The sequence below is a fragment of the Aythya ferina genome, assembly GCF_964211825.1.
Source record: "Aythya ferina genome assembly, chromosome: 1".
Taxonomy (NCBI): Eukaryota; Metazoa; Chordata; class Aves; order Anseriformes; family Anatidae; genus Aythya; species Aythya ferina.
Genome location: NC_140296.1, coordinates 105905452 through 105927501, shown reverse-complemented (window position 1 = coordinate 105927501; position 22050 = coordinate 105905452). Strand labels below are relative to the sequence as shown.

The window sequence follows — 22050 nt, the reverse complement described above, 5'->3', positions numbered from 1 at the left end:
AGAGATTTTGGCCTTCACTTTTGACTGTGTAGAAAGTAATACTTCTCACAGATGACTGCAGAAAAATGTTGCTTATGAAGGATATTGGGTGCTTCAGATTGATTTGATAAGAACAAATAGCGAACAAATCACTGGAAGGGAAATGAAACGTTGACTTAAACTAATTCCCTTAATAATAACTTTTGTAGAACAGCAACATCTCTTTCTGGTAGGTGTGTTACAGGAAGGCATTCAGTGGTCCTTGTTCAGATATTAATGCCTCCGGAATTTAAATCCTTTTTTGGAAAGTAAAAAGTTGTTAATTAGATTTCAGAGTTTAGCAGTGAAACATATTCATGAACAGAAGAGGTAGGCAGCTTTTGTGCTGGTTGAAACTAGGAAAAGAATTGGAAAAGATCATTAGACCTTCTTAAAAATATATATTATTATTATTATTATTTTAAGGAGTGACCACTCGGAGTTTGACCAGTTTGTTAAACCTGTTCCAACTAACACTTCCTCTGCATATAACTCCAGTACCCAAATCTTCTGTACTTAGCCATTTTTTTCATGTAGAGATTATAAACATCTGAGAGTTCAAAAAAGTTTCAGCCATTCAAAAAAGTTACAGCCAAAATGGCAGTGTTTTATTACAAATAATATAGCTATCTCTGTACTATCTCTGTTGCTATCTCTGGAGTTTCTCCTCTCATACTCTCTAGTCTCTAGTTGGCCAACTGCATCATTAATGCCAGCTCCCCAGGCTGTCCCTTCCAGCGTGTAGGCTCATAGTCACATCCCATCTCCTACCAGTTTGTTTCTACAGGCATATTCAACCTCTGAATTATTTTTTTTCTTGAACTACGGTTAATGTATCACAAAATTAATTGAAAGCAATCTAAATTTCATTGTGACTGCCATTTCACAGATTAATCATATACTTAAACATTTATACAGAAACTAAAGACTGCCTATTACCTTGATCTTATATTATAATTATTGGCCTGAATATTGGGATTGCTTGATTTGTCTTGTGTAGAATTATACAGTCTCACTACCTTTATATTAATTTCTATATGCTATAAGGGTGTCAAGCAGTCCTTGAAGACTTAAAATTTTTTATTCTAATAATAAAAAATGAAATACACTGGGCTTAAATTGAAGGTATTTAGCTTGCGTCAACTGAACTATAAGATATATTCTAAGAATCCAGAAAGTATTCATAAATAGTAATAGTCATACTTTATGAGTTTTTAATATGCAGAACAAAACGCTGTTTAGTAATTAAGTACCACCTTGAATCCCTAGATCTCAAAAATACTTTATTAGTATAAATGAATGACAATTTCTGTCTCTTTACTCTTTTTAAGATAGATAATTACTACTACTGCTTTTGGGACTGAGATACTTGAATATTGTAGCTTGTCCAATGTCAGACTATGAAACAGAGGCAACTCTAATATTTGCTTCTTAATACTGGAGCACTGATAAATTGTAGAGAAACACTAGATCAGCATTTGCATTCACTTCTGTGAGAAAAATTAATAAATGTGTTATTTAAAGATGCAGGCATTATGTACAGTATGTTGTGGTCTCATATGTACATACATCCTTTGAGGAAAGGCTGAGAGAACAGCTCTTGCTTAGCTTGGACGAGATGTGGCTTCAGTGTTGGACGTAACAGCAGCTCCCAGTACCTACAGGGAGGTTGTCAGTAAGACAGAGCCAGGCTGTGTTGGGAGGAAAAGAGGCAAGTGATGTAAGTTGAAACAAGGGAGATTGATACTGGATACAAGAAGAAATTTCTTCACTGGGTGGACAGTCAAGAGAGGAGAAGGTTGCCCAGATTGTTTGTTCATTCTCAGTCCTTAGAAATTTTCAAAACCTGAGTGGATCAAGCCCTATGCAGCCTGACCTCACCCCATAGCTGACCCTGTTTGAGCAGGAGTTTGTACTGGAGACCTCCTGATACTGCTTCCAACCTGAATTATCCTATGATCCTCCAATACGATATCTATCAAATAAAATAGTTGCTCCACTAACATCTGGTAACTATACTTGTCTCTAGTTTGAGTCCTAAAACTGCAAATTCCTACTCCTGAGAGTGGATTTAATTATACCAATAGTCCCAGTGAGGATGATAAGATTGCTGGCAAGAATAAGATATTAGAATATAAAGTCACTAGTCTGGAAACCACTTTTCTTTTGTTTTTTTGTTCAGTGACTGGACACATGTCTTCTGTGATAAACCTCATATGTCAAGGAAATTATTTGAAAGGCAAAAATATTATTCCTTTGGTATTTGTGGTTTCACATGCTACCTTCCTGTCTTTACAAACAGGTTATTCCCCCTAGTTACCATGTGAAAAGTCATGATAAACACATGGAAAATGAATTTACTTAATAATTGAGTGTAAGTGCTGTCAAATAAAATGTGCCCTAATAGAGTAAAAACTATTTATTTCTCAGTTTTAGGAACCTTAGATATTAATAGTATGTAGATAAAAGTAAGAAAGTGGTCTTTGTTGTAGCTATTGCTTTTATTGTTGTTCTTTTAAACCACATGATTTCCCTCTGACAGAACTGTTTAAATTTTTGTATGAAACTTCACCCTTTGCCCTTAACACAAGTTTGCAACCAACGTGATGCCCTGTTTCTACAGGGATTTATTTTCATGTATCAGTATCCCCTCTGTTTTTACAGGTGGGCAAAAAAATATATTTGCTCAACAGGGTTATTTTTGACATACAATAACAAAACCATCTGGTTAAAAGAAAAGTGGAAATTCAGCACTTGCAAGTTAATTTAATTTGTGGAAATGCAATTGAGCAACCAAGACAGATTTCTATCTTGAAAATTTCAAGTGAGCTTTCAGTAGAAGGCTCAGGCAGCTTTGCATTGCTACCAAGAAGGCTTATCTTTTCTCTTTTGGGCATTTATTAAGTAGTGGAAAATTGCTAATTTAAAGTGCAATCCTCTGTGCAAGAATTGCAATCCATTATGTCTCTTATCAGACTCCTTCATGTAGAATATGAGTTGTGTTTTATGGAGAAGCATTTCTAATTTTAAAACAGGTCAAAATGTAATTGCAAGTTTAGCAGAGAGCTTTTCCGTTTTAAAGGAGTGGCTATTGTGTAATATAAACATACACAATCGAGAGTCACTAGGAGCTCAGTCTTGGGGACAAGCATATTTCTCTCAGGAATTCTTCTATGTAATTCATTGGCTACTCCTCTTAAAAGTCACAGATTTGCCATCTGAGCAGAATAATGCACACTATTTTTCTCACACATTTAAAGAAGGCTAACATACATTCAGAATACTTCCCTAAAATTGAAAATCAAAACTTTGAAAACTGTGCACTTTGATTTTCTCTGTTTGGAATTGCTTCCTTAAAAATTTCTCTAATAACATAAAAACAGAGTTCTCTGTATGACCGGGTTTTTACACTTTCAGTTGCAGCTTCTTGGCACGATCCAAATTCAAGTATTATATCAGATTCTCCTTCTGCTTCATTTTCTTAATACACCTGGAGTCCCCTGTTTATGTGAACTGTAAGCCAGTATTTTTCATGCCTAATGAATTTTGGCAGACTGGATATTATTAGTTTCCTCCATGTGTTCTATCAGAGGATGGTGTATAGCAGGTGCTTACATACTCAATATAAAAGCAAACCCTGCTGAACAACAGTTGTTTTATTCTCAGCTTAAAGCTTAAAGGGCTTGGTGTTTGTAAAATGTATTAAGAAAAGTATATATATTTGGAATTATACTGTAATTAGTTTATACCAACCACCTTTTTTTTTCTCCCCAGAACCTATATATAATTACGCAATGCACAATTTTTACATTTTTATTTTGAATCTGTTCTTTCAATTAGTGATGTATTGTTGGAATGCTTTCTAACATGCCTTTCTTTTGTAAGTGAAATTCGCCTCCCAGGATTCATCAGGTCATTTCCAAACTTACAATAATGTTCACCTATGTTTGAAGGACAATGTGCTATTAGATAATTTACCACTGGAATATTTCTGTTGAGAAACGGAATGTTTTGCAGTAGATCTCTGCTTTTGTGTATTTCACTGAAATTGAGATTTTTTGGGGGAAGAAAAGGATTAAAAATCTTTTTTAATATAATTTTAATTGTGGATTAGTTTGCATTTGCAATTTAATACTAATCATTATGACCTTGATACAGCAATTCTATACTGAAAAAAAAATGGTGTGGGGGCTAAATCCCTCCGCATATTACTAAAGGTTGAGTAAACTGCCTTTGTAATAGCTATTAGCCTCAGAGAAGTATTTTCTGTTAGTAAATGTTTTTATGCTTTAGAAAGAGCGTTACCGTCACTGTTCTATTTCAATAGTGTTGCAAATTGATATTTACTGTAGATGTCAAGTTCATTTTACTATGGAAAACTCTTCATGCAGAGAAACAATAATATGGGGAAAAAAATAAAAAGTTTTTACCTAAGGTTCCACAACGACAATTGCCTTGGAATAGAACCCAATTTGCCCAACCATTATTTTAGTCTGTTACCTGGTTTAGTCTATAGCCTACTTCCAGCATGATAGAGTTCTGCTTTAAAATATAAAATATGTGGTTCAACATTTTGAAGCTGTGTTTCGTATATCAGAATATATATGTGCTTTCTAAGATCGTTACCAGGGATCCTTTTTTTTTATTTATTTATTTAATTTTGCTTTACTCTTTACTTTGTTTCATGTCTATTCAATTTTATTTATTCCATGTTTTCTTTTTGTTTTGTTTTTGTTTTTAGTTGTGTCTGGTAAGTTGAAATTTTATTGGCCATCTTCTAATCATCGTATTACTGTGACGAGAACATCTCCCCTTTCCATCCATCCCCTTCCATGTCCTTCAACCAGTCAGCTCCCATCTTTTACTTGTTATTGACAAGACACATCGCACAGAATAAATTCTGCATGAAGTATGGGTAACTTAATGACAAAGAGAAAGGTAATGGGTTGCTAACTTTGTTTTTACGTGATGTATTGACTCAAATCCTGATGTTTTCTAGCTTCAATGACTGCATTAGTTGAAATTGTGCTCTATAAAATAAAATAATTTTTGTTTTAAAGGTTCTGCTTCCTTTATGGTATAGTCATCACATACCACTTGTCTGAATGATCTGAGGTGTGAAAGCAAACTGAAGTTTATAGGAAAAAGTGGTGAAAATGCTTCTAGTGCAATACAAACATGGAAGACAATTTAATAATAAAGCTTCTCTTAACCCTATTTTAGTTCTTCTGACACTGAAGCTATTGGGATTTTCATTATTTACTATAACAGGAGTAGATTTAGAATAATACAAATATGCATAATATACACAGGTATTTTGACTAATATACATGTAAAATGCATGTTTAGAATAATACATGGAAGCATATACCTATCTGTAGTTTATAAATTCTACCATGGTTACCTGGGAGACTACATTTCCTGTCTTTTTTTTGGCATTCAATAGTCCCTGAAAATCATGTTCAGGTATTAGAATCACAAGCATTCAGCTATTTCTCCAGTGGTCACAGCTGTTTTATCCTGATATAACTGTATCCATTCTCAAGTTCGATGAAATCTAAAACCTAACAAATCATATTCAGTAGCAAAGAACTGAGAAACCCTTGGTTCCATTCTCTGTGGTATTATGTCACAAACTAGTACAGAACCAGCCAAGCCTTAACTGTATGCTAAATTTATTCTTGTTATTAGAATTCCAACAGCATAATGAAGGTGCTTCACTCATCTCCATTTTCCCAATCATACCTTACAACCCAGTGGTAAACCCCCAACAGCACCACTTTCCGTTCTAAATTAAACATGTTATCATGTCAAAATCTTCCCACATCCTCTTCCAAGGTGTTGAATGAATGTTTCAGAACTGTTTTTAAGTCTGCTAATAGATGTAGGTGAACTGCACTCTAACTTCATGTAGTTCCTTATCTAAGAAAATTCCGGGAAAGGTGGCATTTGCATCCAAAACTAAATAATGATATGTTGTACTTTAAAAATTGCCCCAAAGCAGGAGGGTGATAGGAAGAGTATATTCTACCATGAGCTCAGTAGGGGGCTGAGGCACAGGCAAAGAAGAGCAGAAAACTGAAAGTATTGGCCTACATGAAAACTGAAAGTAAAATTTTTAAAAGGGACTTTTACTGTTTCTTAATTCATTTTATATGAAGTCACAGTTACATGATTTCTACTAGGCACATTGAGCATTATCTTTAAATGACATGATTAAGACCCTTTTTAAAGAAAAGCTTTTAAATACAGAAATGTTTTAATGGAAAAAAAAAAAAAAAAGATACAAGTTATTGAAGTCAGATTCAAAACATCCTCTCTATTCTCAACCCAAACACAAGGAAGAGAATAATTAGTTTGGGACAGATGATCAGAAGGAATTGGAAATGAATAAACACTAAGTAAATGGCCTTTCATTTAATGCACATTTTTCAAGGAGTGAGAGTGAACAGACTCAAACAATCTAGATTTGTTGTTCTGTGCTATCCCCAGCAACGTATCTAATGCTGTCAACTCTCCTGATTTCTTTTTAATGTGACTGACATAATTTTTGACATTCTATTTACTACTGGATGAAGTGGTTGTTGAAGTCTGTATAAATCAAAAGGTTTGGACAATGCTGGCAGTATTTATAATGTTAGGCTGAGCAGATGTTTCAAATTTGCCCTCATTTGCATATATATTTTGTTTGAACATGCCCTTGTCTATGTAAATGAGGAAGACATTCAGCTCTGCTGTTGCTTTAAATTCATTCCTCTTCAGTAATTGGATTGAAGATTTTAAATCATTCAGTGGTATTTCTGGGGGTTTTGAGTTAAACTGAAAAAATTGAGAGACCCCAACTACATCAAAAGTCTCTTTTATAAGCAATGAAAAGCTTTTTCTCTCATAAATAAAAAAAAAATATATATTACTCCTGTGCAAGTAAACCTGAATTCATAGTTACTCAACAGGGTTTATTACAGCCTTTGACAAAGTGTGTCACTTGTCACTCAAAGATTTCTCCATGGTGACTTGGTACCTTTATGCATGCTTAAAAATCAATCTTATAAATAAATAAATAAATAAAAATCTAACAGGTTTGGTCACATTGGTGTCTGTTGCATTGCCACTTGTCCTGTTTAGTGGGACTTACTTTCTTGTACAACTGGTGACTAGTAAAATTAATGGATTCACAGTAAGGATTTTACCTGAGAAGTCCAGCAACAGAACAGGTGATCTGAGTGCTGATGAAGCTGTGATTTGTTAGCTGATGAGTCTTTGTGCTGCCTCCTTATTAAAGACACCTAACTGCTCTGGTTTACACCATTTAAAGTCAGGACTTATATCGTGCCTTTCAAATAGGCTAGCTTTGGTCTTCTGACAGCAGTGTAACTTTATTTCTTTTTATGGTATTTTCCTCTTTCAGAGCCTCCACAGTTTGTTGTAAAGCCTCGTGATCAGGTAGCTGCACTGGGAAGAACGGTGACTTTCCAGTGTGAAGCAACTGGAAACCCTCAGCCAGCCATCTTTTGGCGGAGAGAGGGAAGTCAGGTAAAACAGTCTTTCTGTCCATTCTTCTTAGCATTTTCTTGAGGAGATGTTGAGATGTCGTTGAAAGAAAAACACCTTCATTCTTGTATTTAGGATGTGAAAAATAACTCTAGTGCTAGGAGATGCTGGATATTTCTTCTCTATGTTACATGCATTCAAGGAGATGTCAGCCATACTATAAAGTATATCTATATGCTTAGTCTCAAGTTTTCTCCATGAATGTAAAAATAAATTTATGAAACAAGTGGAAACATTCCATGAAATGGAAATCTTTTTCTCCTATCAGAGAGAAACGTTTAAGAGATGAAAAAGTGACTGATGCTGAAGTTTTCTTTAATTCCCAAATACCCCAAAAATTTTCAGGAAGTTTGGCTCTGCTTTTGTGGTGCAGATATTAGTTTGCCAGGTGTGTGTGTCTCTCTGAAGAACTAAATGGTTTGCTATATTGATCTTCATCGCTGTCTGGATAGGACACTAGCTTGGGACTAAGATCTACTTTTCCAGTCAGTCAGTCAGCCCCAGGTCATACATGAATAGGGCACTTTTTCTCCTAGCTTCCTTATTTGAATGGGAGGGAAAATTATTTTCAGCTTCTTTGTAAAGAACACTGAAAGCTAGTGAATGAAACGCAAAATAGCACAGCAAGAGAATAAGTTTTATTTCAGAGTCATCTTTTGAAGAAGAGATGTGACACAAAGTGTTCTTTGTTGAATATGTCTGTCTAAATGTTTAAGTGCAAACAGAGTAGTGGCCAAATTCAGATAATAATATCTTATTGTAAAAGTATATAGATAGATTATATTTACATTTTTATATGACCTGGATTTTTTTGCTAATAGTTGTTTAGTACGTATTTTTTCCTGCTTATTTTTTACTGCACTTTTAATGAATGAAGGTCAGTGAGTATGGTTTGCTAATACTAAAGCAGCAGAACTTGTGTCTCATTCCCTCAGATGGATTTTGGAAATACAAAATAAAATTAGGTAAGATAGAAGGATGAAAAATAGCCTCTGTAAATTTTGGGTATTCTCATTTATAAATTGTTCAGCCAAAGGTAGAAATTTGAAACCAGTATGTGGTATAACAGACTACTATTATGGCTGCCATTTGACTTTTGACTATTGCTGGTAAAATACCATGTACTTCATACCAAAATTGTCTAAGCAAAAACTGGTGTAGGACTGAATTATGTCCTTATATATATATGGCTCATTGCAGAACACAAACGCTATGATTACAGAGACCTAAACAGCATCTTTTTTTTAGAAAACTGTTCCATTCTTGGGAATTTGAAAGTTAAAATACAAGCGAGTAAATGAAAATTTGAAGTGGAATAAATAGAATGCCCTGAATGAAGGTCTAAAAAAAGATGTTGAAGTAAATTAGTCAGGCTCACCACGATTGCTTGCACCATTGGAATATCTGTACATATCAGATCTTTGCTACTGCTTGTTACAGTTTGTATAAAGCCCAGCATTACTGAGGGTATTAGATAATACATAATACTGAGGGTATTAGAGCAACCCCAAAAGACTTACACAATTTTATGAGCGTATCTACACCTATTTTATCACCAAAAAAAACCAATTAATCCTATAAAACTATTCACATTGTGGTAGAGACATGCTTAAGATCTGAGGGGCAGAACGTTTCATATATAATGTGGAAAGATGAATTTGTTTAGATATATTTAAGTTATTCATATTGACATTTGAATGTATTTAACACTTCTTTTTCACTTTCTTTCCTACACATTCTTTCTTTCCTAGAACCTTCTTTTCTCATACCAGCCCCCTCAGTCATCCAGCCGATTTTCAGTTTCCCAAACAGGTGACCTCACCATCACCAATGTCCAGAGGTCGGATGTTGGGTACTATATCTGCCAGACATTAAATGTTGCAGGAAGTATTATAACAAAAGCCTACTTGGAAGTTACCGATGGTAATGATTCCTTTATTTTATTGTTCCCAAGTTTTTATTTTTATTTACATACATCAGGGGGAGGATATGACACTATTTGGATCTGCTTTACATAAAGTCATATTGCATTCATTGTTTCTTTGAACCTAAAAATCCTGTTTGGTTCTTCTATGCCAGGGGGTTAAATTTCGGATATCACTTAACAACATTTTGTTGTGAATCAACATCTGGTATTTGATAAGTTTACTTCTGTTTATGGATTGTTGTCAGTTCTGTTAATTTATCTGGCTTTTATTCTTTTTTTTCTTTCTTTTTTTTTTTTTTTATCTTTCACCCATTACATTTAACTTACTTTCAGATTGCTTGTTGCCTAAGTATTTATCCCTGTTACTGTGTGCCTGTTTGCTAAGCATCTCCATTTATCTGCTTTTTTCCCTGTTTGTTGGTGGTGGTGGTTGGTTGTGTTTTGTTTTTTTCCCCCTGTTTTTTTAGTATTGACGTGTAGCAAAGAAAAAACCTTTATCTGTATAGAAGTCAGTAGAATAGTATACAAATATATATTATCATACATTTCCTTTTAGGAGCACTTGTGACAAAATTTAAGATGAAAAAGCTACACGGAACATGGCTGCAAGCAGTAATATATAGTGGCATTATGTCAGTTCGCAGATTGTCAGAAATTTTTAATATTTTTTATAGGAAAGATAGGAAGGAAAAAATTATTTTGGTAGGTGAAATAATAATCTTAGCCATTACAGAAAAAGGATGAATGCAGTCTGTGGAGAGATTTTGAGGTGAAGGAAGCTGTTGCCAGAGAAGAGATTCCATAAGCAAGGCCTCTGCCCAATAGAAAGCATAGAAATAGTTCAGTACTAGAAACATGCAGTGAAACTGGCGAATGAAATTGTCTATTTACACACGCTGGATTGAAATTGTTTGGAGGAATAGGACAGCGTTATTTCTGATTTCTCAAAAGTGGCAGACCAGGCAGACAATGTTTCTTAAGCCACTTTCATTCCTTTTCCACTGTGGAGAAGATCATGGCAAAGTGAAAAAGAAATTTTAATAATAAAATCAAGCCAAATACCTTAAGAGTTTTTTTTTCTTAATGACCTAAGCCATCTGAACTTAGAAAAAATCAAGTTAATTTAAGCAAATTTGCTTTACTATGACCATATGTTCTGGATTGATCTAGTGGATAATTATTACGTATGATGTCTTTGAATATTTATTATTTATTTATTTTTCACTTCTACTAAAGTAAAGACAGGATATGTAGAATGATACCCTCATATTACTAAAAGTAATAGAAGTTCTGCCACCAGCTTCAGTGGCACTTATGTTTACCATGGATTTCAATGGAATTAGACTTAAGCTGTAGAACACAAATCAGTCAGCAAGGTGATTACTGGGAGCATTAGATGGGGCAAAGATACTGTGAAATTTATGCAGTTCAATACTGAATAGCAGCATATCCATACTATTTCTGGTGTGCATTATTTTAATACATTTTTTACTTTTGACATATCAACATGCTACTGTAACTGATTCTTAGTAAACAATTTGTAAATTGCTTAGCATTAAATAGTATTAAGTAATGGTAAAGCAAAGCATAACTATCAAGTCCAAACAGAAGATGTTACTCAGAAAATCACTTGGAAAATTATGTCCAAACTTTATTGTAGAGCCTCATACTATTGACAGTTGCAAGCTTCTTTAGAAGCTTGTCAAAGTTAAATGCAAACTATAGGTGAACTTAGTTTGGCTGACTCTGATGAGAAAGATACAAATGGCCTAACAGTGCCATACAGTACATTACAACAGGTTGGAACAAGAAGCATAGGATAAATTAAGCAATTGAAAACATCGAGTGTCATTTGAACATGCAAATGAAATTACAGGAGCTGGAATTTAGCCAAAAAAAAACAGTGATAACATCATGTCTATTGTTACAAAAAGCAATCCAAAACTATGTGATGATCCCAAACTACTAGAACTTCAGGTTTATATTTCAGCTACCAGACCAGATTTTAACTGTTAATCAGAGTTAAGGTCATTTAAAGTTGTGGCTATTTTCAGATTAATAGTCTATGTCATGTTAGATGATAGAGGTAGGAGGGGGTCACAAAAAAACACAACTAGATAGTTTTTACCTTTCTTGATTATCCATTGGATAATGATAAAAATGTGTAGAAAATCATTATTTTTTTCTGTGAATACTGAGATTGCTGTATACCTTTCTATGCATAGTTAGTAAATAACTCATCAATACCAGTTCATTTTCATTGTGTGCAACGTGCGTTAGAACTGATGCAAACACACTGTGGGATTCTCCTTGTGACTTTGAACTAGTATTGACAGATTAATTCGTTAGAAACTACTGGAAAATAATTTGTAGCTGAAAAGTTCTGAAATGGTGCTATTCATTAGCATTATGTTTAGCCTAATCATAAGCATCTCCCAGTTAGGAAACAGCACAAAGATAAATTGATGAGTTAAAACAACATTTTGAAAAAACAAACAAACAAACAACAACAACAAAAGAAACAAACTTACTTATTTACCAGGTTATTCCATGCCTGTCTACTTCCTTCTTCTCTGTCTTTGAATAGAGGAAGTATGAGTTCTGTTTTACAGGCCTTCTACATGGTAAAAGATGAACAAGGTGAAAACTGTGCCTTTGCAAATAATTTGCAAAGTGCTTTATCATTTTGCTATCACTTTATAAAGACATTGGAATTAGAGAATGTCTACCAGATATCGATATGTAATAAATAATGCTTATTTCCTTTCTGAAATTAATGTATTGTATATTGTTTTAAAATTTTGTAGTTGTGCATCATTATGATGCACCCTTCCATGAATAATGCATGCCTCTGACTTTAATTACTTGTTTAATTATCTTTAGTTTGTTTCAAAGCCTCAAGCAACTGCTGTTCCTTAGATGATTAGAAAATTGCTTCCAGTCGCAGAAATCTATTTCCTGTTGTTTCTTCTGGCAGTGATTGCAGACCGGCCTCCCCCTGTCATTCGACAGGGTCCTGTGAATCAGACTGTAGCTGTAGATGGTACTTTAGTACTGAACTGTGTGGCTACAGGCACTTTAACACCCACTATTCTCTGGAAAAAGGATGGGATACTGATCACTACCCAGGACTCTCGCATCAAGCAGTTGGAAACTGGAGCATTGCAGATCAGATATGCTAAGGTAGTTTGAACTAGCAAACTGTTTTTTGTGTTGAGTCTTTCCTGTTGTTTGTTTCACTTTTTCTCCTCAGAGCTCTTTTGATGTACGCAATCCTACATTTAGAATGAATAAAATGATAAATAATTGTATTAAATTACTTGATATGTCATGCTTTCAGATAGTTCATTCTTTAAGCTTTGCACCTTGGCTTGTGTATCACAGAGAACATTGCTTCATATGCAAAAATGCTATTAAGAAGTATTAACGAGGGGGATTATTTGGTATTTAAAACATGAAGGGGGAAGGAAAACTCATATTTTAGTAAAATGAATTTGAAATATTTGGACTTCATCACTAATATATAAAAATGATCTAATTATTTCAAATGCTTATAAAGAAAATCCTTGTTCAGCATGCTGCAATAATAAGAGTTAAGTACACAGCTTTTTCAAAATAACTCTTAAATATATTTACTTGACAGTATAAACATACCTTCAAATAGTTAAACACCTGAGAAGTCCATGGCTTCCTTAGGGAATTGTAACAAGTTCTTGGTCAATATTACCAGTCACACCTAGCAAAATGTACAGTGTTTTAAAATGATGTTAGGTTCCAGCACACTGACGATTCCCTGTTATATTTTCTGTGGTTTGAAATTTAGTAATGCTTAAAATTAGGCCAAATACATGACTTCAGTGTGTTCCCTAGACTTCCTGTGTTACCGATTACAAGTTTCACTGGCTGAGATTTTCAATCTCTGATTTCTGAGTGCTTCCATTCATCTCATCTGCTGAGGCTGGGAGCTCAGTACGTGTGGTGGTTTTAGCCTGATGGGCAGCTGAAATCCACCACAACTGCGCTCTCACTTCCCCCTCCTCAAGACAATGGAAAAGGCTCAAGGGTTGAGATAAGGACAGGGAGATTGCTCACCAATTACTGTCATGGGCAAAACAGACTTAGTGTAGGGAGATTAATAAAATCCATTGCTTATCACTAGCATACTGGAACAGTGAGAAACTCAAAACAAACTAGAAACACCTGCTCCCCCATCCACCCTCTTCTGCCTCCTTCCCCCAAGCGGTGCAGGGGAGTGGGGAATGGGGGCTGCGGTCAGTCCCTCACACTTCATTTCCACTGCTCCTTCACAGTCACTCTCTGTCCCTGCTTCACGTGGGGTCCGTCCCACGGGATGCCGTCCTTCCTGAACTGAGTCTGCGGGGGCTTCCCACAGGCAGCAGCACTCCAAGAACTGCTCCCGCATGGCTCCATACTGTGGGTTCCAGACCCCCTGCTCCTGTGGGGTCTCTCCATGGGCTGCAGCCTCCTCCAGGCCACATCCACCTGCTCCACCAGGGGCTCCTCCACGGGCTGCAGTGTGGAGATCTGCTCCATGTGGGGCCTATGGGCTGCAGGGGGACAACCTGCTCCACTGGGAGCCTCTGCACAGTTTTCTCACTTCTTTCACACAGCTAGTCTCTCAGCAGTTTTTCCCTTTTTAAACATGATCTCAGATACCCAACCAATGTCACTCCCCGGCTCAGCTCTGGCCAGTAGCAGGTGCCTTTTGGAGCCAGCTGGAGCTGGTTCTGATCTGACATGGGGCAGCTGTTGGTACCTGCTCACTGAGGCCACCCCTGCAGTCTCCCCACGAGAACAACCTTGCCACATAAACCCAATACGGTAGGGCGCAATGTATTTGCAAAACAAACAAACAGAAACCCTCCTTTGAAATGTGATTAAGTCATGTATGGACATGTAAATCAGCATTCAGAACTGGGTGAGAATTGCATATGTAGGTCCTTTTTTTGGATCTGCCTTAGAGTGAAACATTTACTAGTACAGAGAACCCAAGATATATAAGGCCCTGTGAAATATTTAAGCTTTGTTTGAAGGTTGACATTCTAATGTTGCAGTCCGGACAAATCCTAGGCATCATTTAGGCAGAAGGTTACGTAGGAGTCCTGTTATCTGAATTCTTTATCAATTTATTTAAGAACTCTGCAGAGTAAAGAATAAATGCTACCAAATTGGTAACATGAAGTTAGAATATGTAGCATTTTCACTTCTTTGAAGAAAGCTCAGAAACATTGCCATTAACTTCATGCCTTCTTATGTAAGAAGTTTCTGGTTCAAAGTTTTTTGCAGTCTAATACATTTATCCATATTCATGGGGAAACATGCAGAGATGTAATTACTTTTCTAGCCCACTGAGTGCCTGATTGTTTCAAATATTTATTCTTCTCTTTTCCCACTCAGCTGGGTGACACCGGTCGGTACACCTGCATTGCTTCCACCCCAAGTGGCGAAGCTACGTGGAGTGCTTACATAGAGGTCCAAGGTAAATCAATTAGGTTTTCTCTGCATGGAGAAAATATGTAAAAGGAACTCAAAAATTGAATTGTAGTAGTTATGCGACTCTGTCATAAATTGCCAGGTAAGATGTGAACAGCATTTAGCTTACAGCTTCGTCCTGTCTATACTCAGCATTTTTCTCTCCTTTGTTAGAATTTGGAGTCCCAGTGCAGCCACCAAGACCCACTGACCCAAACTTGATTCCTAGTGCTCCTTCAAAACCTGAGGTTACAGATGTCAGTAGAAATACAGTAACGTTGTCATGGCAACCGAATTTGAATTCAGGTGCAACTCCAACCTCTTACATAATTGAGGCCTTCAGGTATACGAGTCTCATAAGATCATGCTGTACTAATGTTTATGTATAATATATTGTTAAAGAAGCACGTGCTAACCTGCTGTTGTGTGTGTTTTATCCTTAGCCATGCATCTGGTAGCACCTGGCAAACTGTAGCTGAAAATGTGAAAACAGAGAGTTTTGCAGTTAAAGGGCTAAAACCTAATGCAATTTATCTATTCCTCGTGAGGGCAGCTAATGCGTATGGACTAAGTGACCCAAGCCAAATATCTGATCCAGTGAAAACTCAAGGTAAGCTTTAGATATTGAACATTTTAGCTGTCCAAAGTTAACTGAGAAATGTTACTTGGAAAAATTTTACTAGCTTTCAACTGTCTATCTATACTGGCTGTAATATATGCTGCGTAGTAAAATGGATTGTTTACACTTGCATTTCCCTATAACATAGACTCTAAAAGCTGCTTAGACAGCATACTGTGCTCCCCAAGAGAACCCTAGTATATATAAGATATATATATAACAAAGATAGTTACATCCTGCAGAATAGCTCTTGTTAACAACAGAAGTAATCTCTGATTTTTGAAGTTATCACACAAAACCTAAAATTCCATGGAAATGTTATTATGTCCAGTGGATCAAATGAAGCTTAGGAATGAGACAGGGAGAGAGACAGCACACAATGTGATTTGTCTTCTGCTGCATTAACAAAGATACAAATTTTAAATTTGAAGGAATTAGGTGTTGTGGGCCAGTAAAGAAGAACTTTTGGCATCGTATTAGAAGTATTGCAGTAGTGCTACTGTTGAAAGTGAAACAATAGGAAAAAGATACATTTACAGACAGTCAAGTGTAAGACAGAGCTGTATTACAGCAAATTAAGGAGTCATCTGCTGACTCCAGCTATGGACTTAATCCAGATATGTAAAATTCAAAATAACTGTGTGTTCACTATAAAAAATAAATGACACTTACAATAACTTACAAGAAATAATGCTTTACAACATAGCCTGCATTTTTCCTTTGATTATGAGCAAATAGAAAGAAAATTGATATATACTTTTCCAAAGAAAAAGTGATAAAGATCATCTTCCTTTTTTTTTTCTGTTTTATTGGAGAATTTGACCCATGGGTTTATTAAGAGTGCCTGTGTTGTATGTTTGTTCCTTTGTTTGCAAAAGTAAGTACATGCTTGTTTTTGGAAGGAAGTTCCTTAAAGAAAACATAGCATTTTCTGTTAGCAAGTTTTCATTTGTTCTGAAGGCAAGTTTTTGTCATCTCCCATGAGGAGTAAGCAGTTTCATATTGCTATCCTTTGTTATTATGCATTTCTCCTGATGGGTAGCAATTTCCTTGGATATATAGACAGCAGAGTTATGACCACATAGAATATAGGAGTTACACAGGTTTCTAGGTCTTCCCCAAAGGGCAACATGTGTTGTTATGCAGGTAAGCAGCAATGTTCTATATGAGTCCATTTTTCATGCAGTGTAGTTTCATTTGAAGAGATGAGATGTGCATCAGGGTTGAATGTCCCAAATGAACTGATCACTGACTTGACTGATAAACAGCAAATGAGGCAGAATATTCTGTTCACTCACAGAACTGAGTGGTTTATAATGGTACAAAAAAGTTTACCTGTTCTCTGAGATCTAGTAGAGCTGAAGATCTGAGACCATGCAAAACCTAAGAGCAAAGCTAAAGGCCAACAGATAAAATTTTCATAAATAGTAAGAAGCATAATAAAGTGTAAAGTTCTTTAAAGCTGCTCCACTCTTCTTCCAATAACATTTCCATGTTGTGAAGGTTAGCTTTATACAAATTTTTAGTTTGAGCTAGTAAGTTCAAAAATTTCCCAGTTAAGTTTTGTTCCTAAGTATGTATTGTCTTGTTCAAAATTCATATGCAGATCAGGAAACTCACCTACCTTAACCTTTAGACTTGACTAACATTGACAAAATAACAACATGCTTTAGTATTTTCTCTCTCAGTCCCTGTCTTGGAAACTTCAGAGCCTAATCAAGAAAACATAGGATAGATGATATACACCATTCTATAGCACATGTGCAAAAGATTGAGGCTATTAATAGTTTTAATCATATTTTTGATGACTCATCTTTTATGACTAGTAGCAAAAATATGACTAATTACTCAACTGACTTTCCTGTAATATTCTAAGCAGGATGAGATTTAGGCAACTCTCCAAACAGAAATTTCTATCTTTAATGCTCTCAGAGCAATAAAGGGAGGGAGATGCTCTGATAAATGGACCGTTTGGCAGAACATATTGTATGTAGATACAGTGGTGAATCAGTGGTATTTCTTTGGTTTGTGTGTGTTTGTGCTTATCAGTATTCCTTGCTAAGAATCTGGATTTGTCACCTACTGACTGCATGCTACCCTCAATTTGCTTTATTAACATCAGAGAAATCTCATCATCTTGCAAATGTTTGAGGCAACTGTATGGCAGGACTGCAAAGTAGCAAAGGCTTTGTATTGCCAAATGGGAGAACTAAATTTTTGGAAAGAAAGGTGTAAAAAGTTGGTAAACTGAGAATATATCCACCATGCAAAAAGTATGCTTTACATACATACATGTTTTACAAACAGCACTATCCAAACCTCAGCTTTCAAGATAGTCTACGCACCTGCAATGACATATTTGAGTAGTTGTAGATGGATATATATATATACATATATATACATGTATATACAGTTTCTTTGTACTGTCTCCTTGGCCCTTCTTGTGAGCAGACAGGTATGGAAATTACTAAGGTCTTCCTAGAACAGAACCCTTGAAGATTTTCTGATCTTACCTAATTGCAAGAGAAGATCAGATAGACAGAGAAAGTAGTAGGCTAGAGCAAAAGTTATGTAATGCATTACCCTGTATCTGGAATTCTATTAAAAAAATATATAGAAAAAGAAAAAGAAATCACTCTAAGAACTTTCTGTGTATCTCCCAGTCTGTGATTTTAACTGTTGTCAGCATGGTATTTGCTAAAACGAAGTGATCAAAGGAAGACATGTGAAAGCAATATAGAAACTATGTTCCTCCGCTGTCCATAGTACATGTATATTTTAGACACCCTATTAGTGACTGCCCTATAGACTTTATATATGTCTAGGACAGTCATTTAATTTCAGTTGAATAAGCTTTTCAAGGGCTCTGCATGTAGCAAATGTGTTTCCTTTGTACTATTGAATATTTTGAGAGGAATTTACTGCTTCATGTGTATGAACAATCCTTTTAGCTTTAAATAGACCAAATGTCAGAAGGGCAAGACAACACTCATGTAGATTTTTCTTACATTATTGGGAACTACTTAGGATATGCTTCACTGAGGAAAGCATCATATGTTTTCTGATACGTTTGTATTTACATATGCTTATTTTAACAATTATATATTGTGAGAATGGAATCTTAAATTATTACAGATGTTCCACCAACAAGTCAGGGTGTGGATCACAAGCAGGTCCAGAGAGAACTAGGTGATGTGGTACTACATCTGCACAACCCTACTATCCTTTCTTCCTCCTCAATTGAAGTTCATTGGACTGTAAGTAAAAATCTGTATCATGGTGGTGGTTATATACATTGATGAATTGTACTGTCTGGGTGCTGTGGAGTCACACTTTAAGAAGTGTGTGGTTTGTACACCTGAAATTGTTTTTCTTTGGTTTGAGTGCTGCTTGGACGTTGTGTTCCTACTTCATTAAATTTTGTCCCATTTTCACCATTGCTTGCCTCTGTAGAGAGAGCTGCTTATCACATGGTGAGAGTTTTCAAGTTCTCCTCTGGAAGCTAACAGACCGATCAAAACTTTCACAAGTCAAATCATTTGAAGATTTTGCACTGGTTTCAGTAGGAAGTGTATCAGTCCCCTAATGAGATAGCATGGGAACTTCCCCATCTGTCAGACTCCAGTGGAGGGAAATACTACATAATTCTTTTTGAAACTGTTGCCTCTGTCCTACATACAGACTGGGAAACACAAACTAGTAGAGCCTCATCTGAACGTATTCTTCTTTCCATGGTGCTATGAATACACACAGTACAGGGAGCAGATGCAAAAATAACAATTTTGAGATGTTCTGTCGATGTTGATCTGACAGGAGGAAGCAGGAAGTTGGTCGTGGCGAATATAGTAGAGAAAATGGAAGAGTGAGGAAACAACATTGTAGAAGTCCTGAAGCAAGGGAAATGAGAACATACATGAAAACAATTCAAGTAGGCTTAGAAAAGGATGGGGCCTCAGTGAAGGAAAGGTTAGAAATGTCTTGCTATGGGAAACATTTGGCAACCAAAAGGTAGAAATGAAGAGAGAGAACAATACGGGAAACTATAAGTAACAAGTAATGAGAAATGGAAATATAATTCAAAGAAGACCAGCTTTAAAACAGAATGCAGAGAGAAGAAAAAAATGGAGGAAACTTATACTAGTGCAAGAATAAATCTAATGAGACTAAGATTTGAGGTCTGTTGATGTCCTCCATCTGTACAAGTCAATATATTGGCAGGAAGAGCACAGGGTATAATCCCCGTCATGCTGTGACAGAACATTCTGAGCAAGAACGAAGGCGTTTTGACTTTGTAGAAGAGTCCTAGCCCAACTGAGTCCTGGTACATGACCAGGGCTCCTCAGTGCTGCAAGGTAATACCAGCTGTGTAATTATGCTGTCACGTGCAATAAGGCCACCTGCAGTAGGCAATCTCCTGTTTTAACTAATAACATTAAAACATCCTTGAGGTTCCTAGCACAATTTTGTTTGACCTTTACTTACAGAACAACCTTTTCCAGACAGCCAATTTTTGTCAGTTTCTTGGGTGGCCTGTGGCTTCTTTGCAATTTCAAAAGTAAGCATTACCTCAGTTTTAGCTAACACACACGTTCTTTATGTGATTATTAAAAATGAAAGATGTTGTTTTTTTGGAGTAAAATAGCAAGCAAACATTTTTATTATACCATTGTATGAGATTTTTGAAAAAAGGGAAAATCTGGTGCACCTTTTTCAAGTTTTTTATTGTTGTTTTTGGACTTCCTTATTCATCAGAAATTGAAACTGGTAGTTAATGCTCCACAAGAGATCACTTCTGCAAAGTAGCCTTCTGTTGCAGTTATAGCCAAACACATTGAATCCTGTCCTCATTTACTTTAAGGTCTATTTCTCCATACATGCAATATAAAATGGCCTCAGTCTCAAATCATTTGGGACTGCTGAATATCATTTTGATCTGTTTTACCAAGTCTCATCCTTATTACCATATTGATTTTTGTGAGCCTCTTCAGAACACTCTGAAAACATCTCCTCTCCTCCACCAGAGGAGCCTCCTGCTGAGTCAGTGATTGTGGAGGAAGTGCTTGGACAAATCTGTCCTTTGACAGCCTCCAGTCTCATCAGAACAATGTAGATAGTGCCAATTGGCTGCCCTTTTAAATCGGTGATTCCAGAAGGAAGCAGGCAGGAAGCAGTGCTCATTTCATGAATTTTGGGACGCTTCCACACTTCAGGAGAGCTGGCAGACTTGCTGCTTGATCTGTGTTCATCAGCACGCACTGCAGAGCCATCACTCCCCTGCCCTCGCCCACCTCCCTTGCCCAGTTCTGCAGAGCAGATTGGGGTGGGCAGAATGTATGCTGGGTTCCTTCAATTCTGGTGAGATTCTCCGTGTATGTAAAGGTGGTTCGTTTCACAGAGCTAGAGTATATTATACAACTCTGCTATCCCCCTTTAATGCTTTCATAAATCTACCAAAACCTGTGCAGTTCTAACAGCATCAAACAGATTAATGCACTTGTGAATCAGACCTGTAATTTGCTGTAATTCAAGGAGCCTGTATCTCATTCAGCAGTGTTCTTTTGAATAAAATAAATGGATAGTTCAAGGACTAAAGTCACAGATAACATCCACGATTCCTGTTTATTAAACAAACCATTGTATGTTCTAAATGTGTGTCTTTCTGTTGTTTTGCCAGGTGGACCAACAATCCCAGTATATTCAAGGATATAAAATCTTGTACCGGCCTACACCAGCATCCTATGGAGAGTCAGAGTGGTTAATTTTTGAAGTGAGGACTCCAACCAAAAACAGCGTTATCATTCCAGAGCTGAAGAAAGGTGTAAACTATGAAATTAAGGCCCGCCCCTTTTTTAATGAGTTTCAAGGAGCAGATAGTGAAGTGAAATTTGCAAAAACCCTAGAAGAAGGCAAGTAGGAGCCAGACTGTCTTCATCTTTCCTTTTTGAAGTAGTATCCTGGCCTGCTTTTCTCTGATATGTTCATTATTTGATTTTGTTTGAAGTGCGTGCTGTTTGAGAAGAGCAATCTGCAGCAGAGGAGACTGTGTGTTGGACTGATCATTATGTGAATTGTTTGGTGACATCGAAGTAAATATTCAGAACCATGTGTGAGAGACAGAGAGAGAGGGATGTGCAAACCCCCCCATCAACAGACAATGGGAAATGTGCTTTTTATCTTCATTGCAGTGTGCACTCCTCCCTGCTGAGTTCATGGTCTGGTCACAAGTGACTTCTGTCAGATTCAAGCACTTACTAATCACTATCTTGAGTAGATAGCAGACACCACAGAAATCATCAAAGTGCTATAGCTGAGGGAATGGAAACCACATTCTTAGAAAGCTTTTATATCTGGATCAATCAGTAATACAAAATGAAAAGATGAATGAGGGCAACAGATATAGTGAGCTAAATTATATATTTCCATCTCAAACACATGCTAAAAC

The 22050-nt window shown here is 36.3% G+C and overlaps 1 protein-coding gene across 11 annotated transcripts in view; it reads left to right on the top strand.

Moving 5' to 3' along the window:
- The window catches only part of ROBO1 (roundabout guidance receptor 1), a 737333-nt gene that overhangs the window by 662654 nt on the left and 52629 nt on the right, over positions 1-22050 (top strand). For all 11 annotated transcript variants that reach the window (XM_084506318.1, XM_084506315.1, XM_084506317.1 and 8 more), the window contains 8 exons: positions 7427-7551; positions 9321-9492; positions 12474-12679; positions 14915-14996; positions 15164-15332; positions 15433-15599; positions 18744-18865; positions 21283-21514. In XM_084506318.1, the coding sequence (XP_084362444.1) occupies positions 7427-7551; positions 9321-9492; positions 12474-12679; positions 14915-14996; positions 15164-15332; positions 15433-15599; positions 18744-18865; positions 21283-21514 (1275 nt within the window). The remainder of the gene's footprint in view (positions 1-7426; positions 7552-9320; positions 9493-12473; positions 12680-14914; positions 14997-15163; positions 15333-15432; positions 15600-18743; positions 18866-21282; positions 21515-22050) is intronic.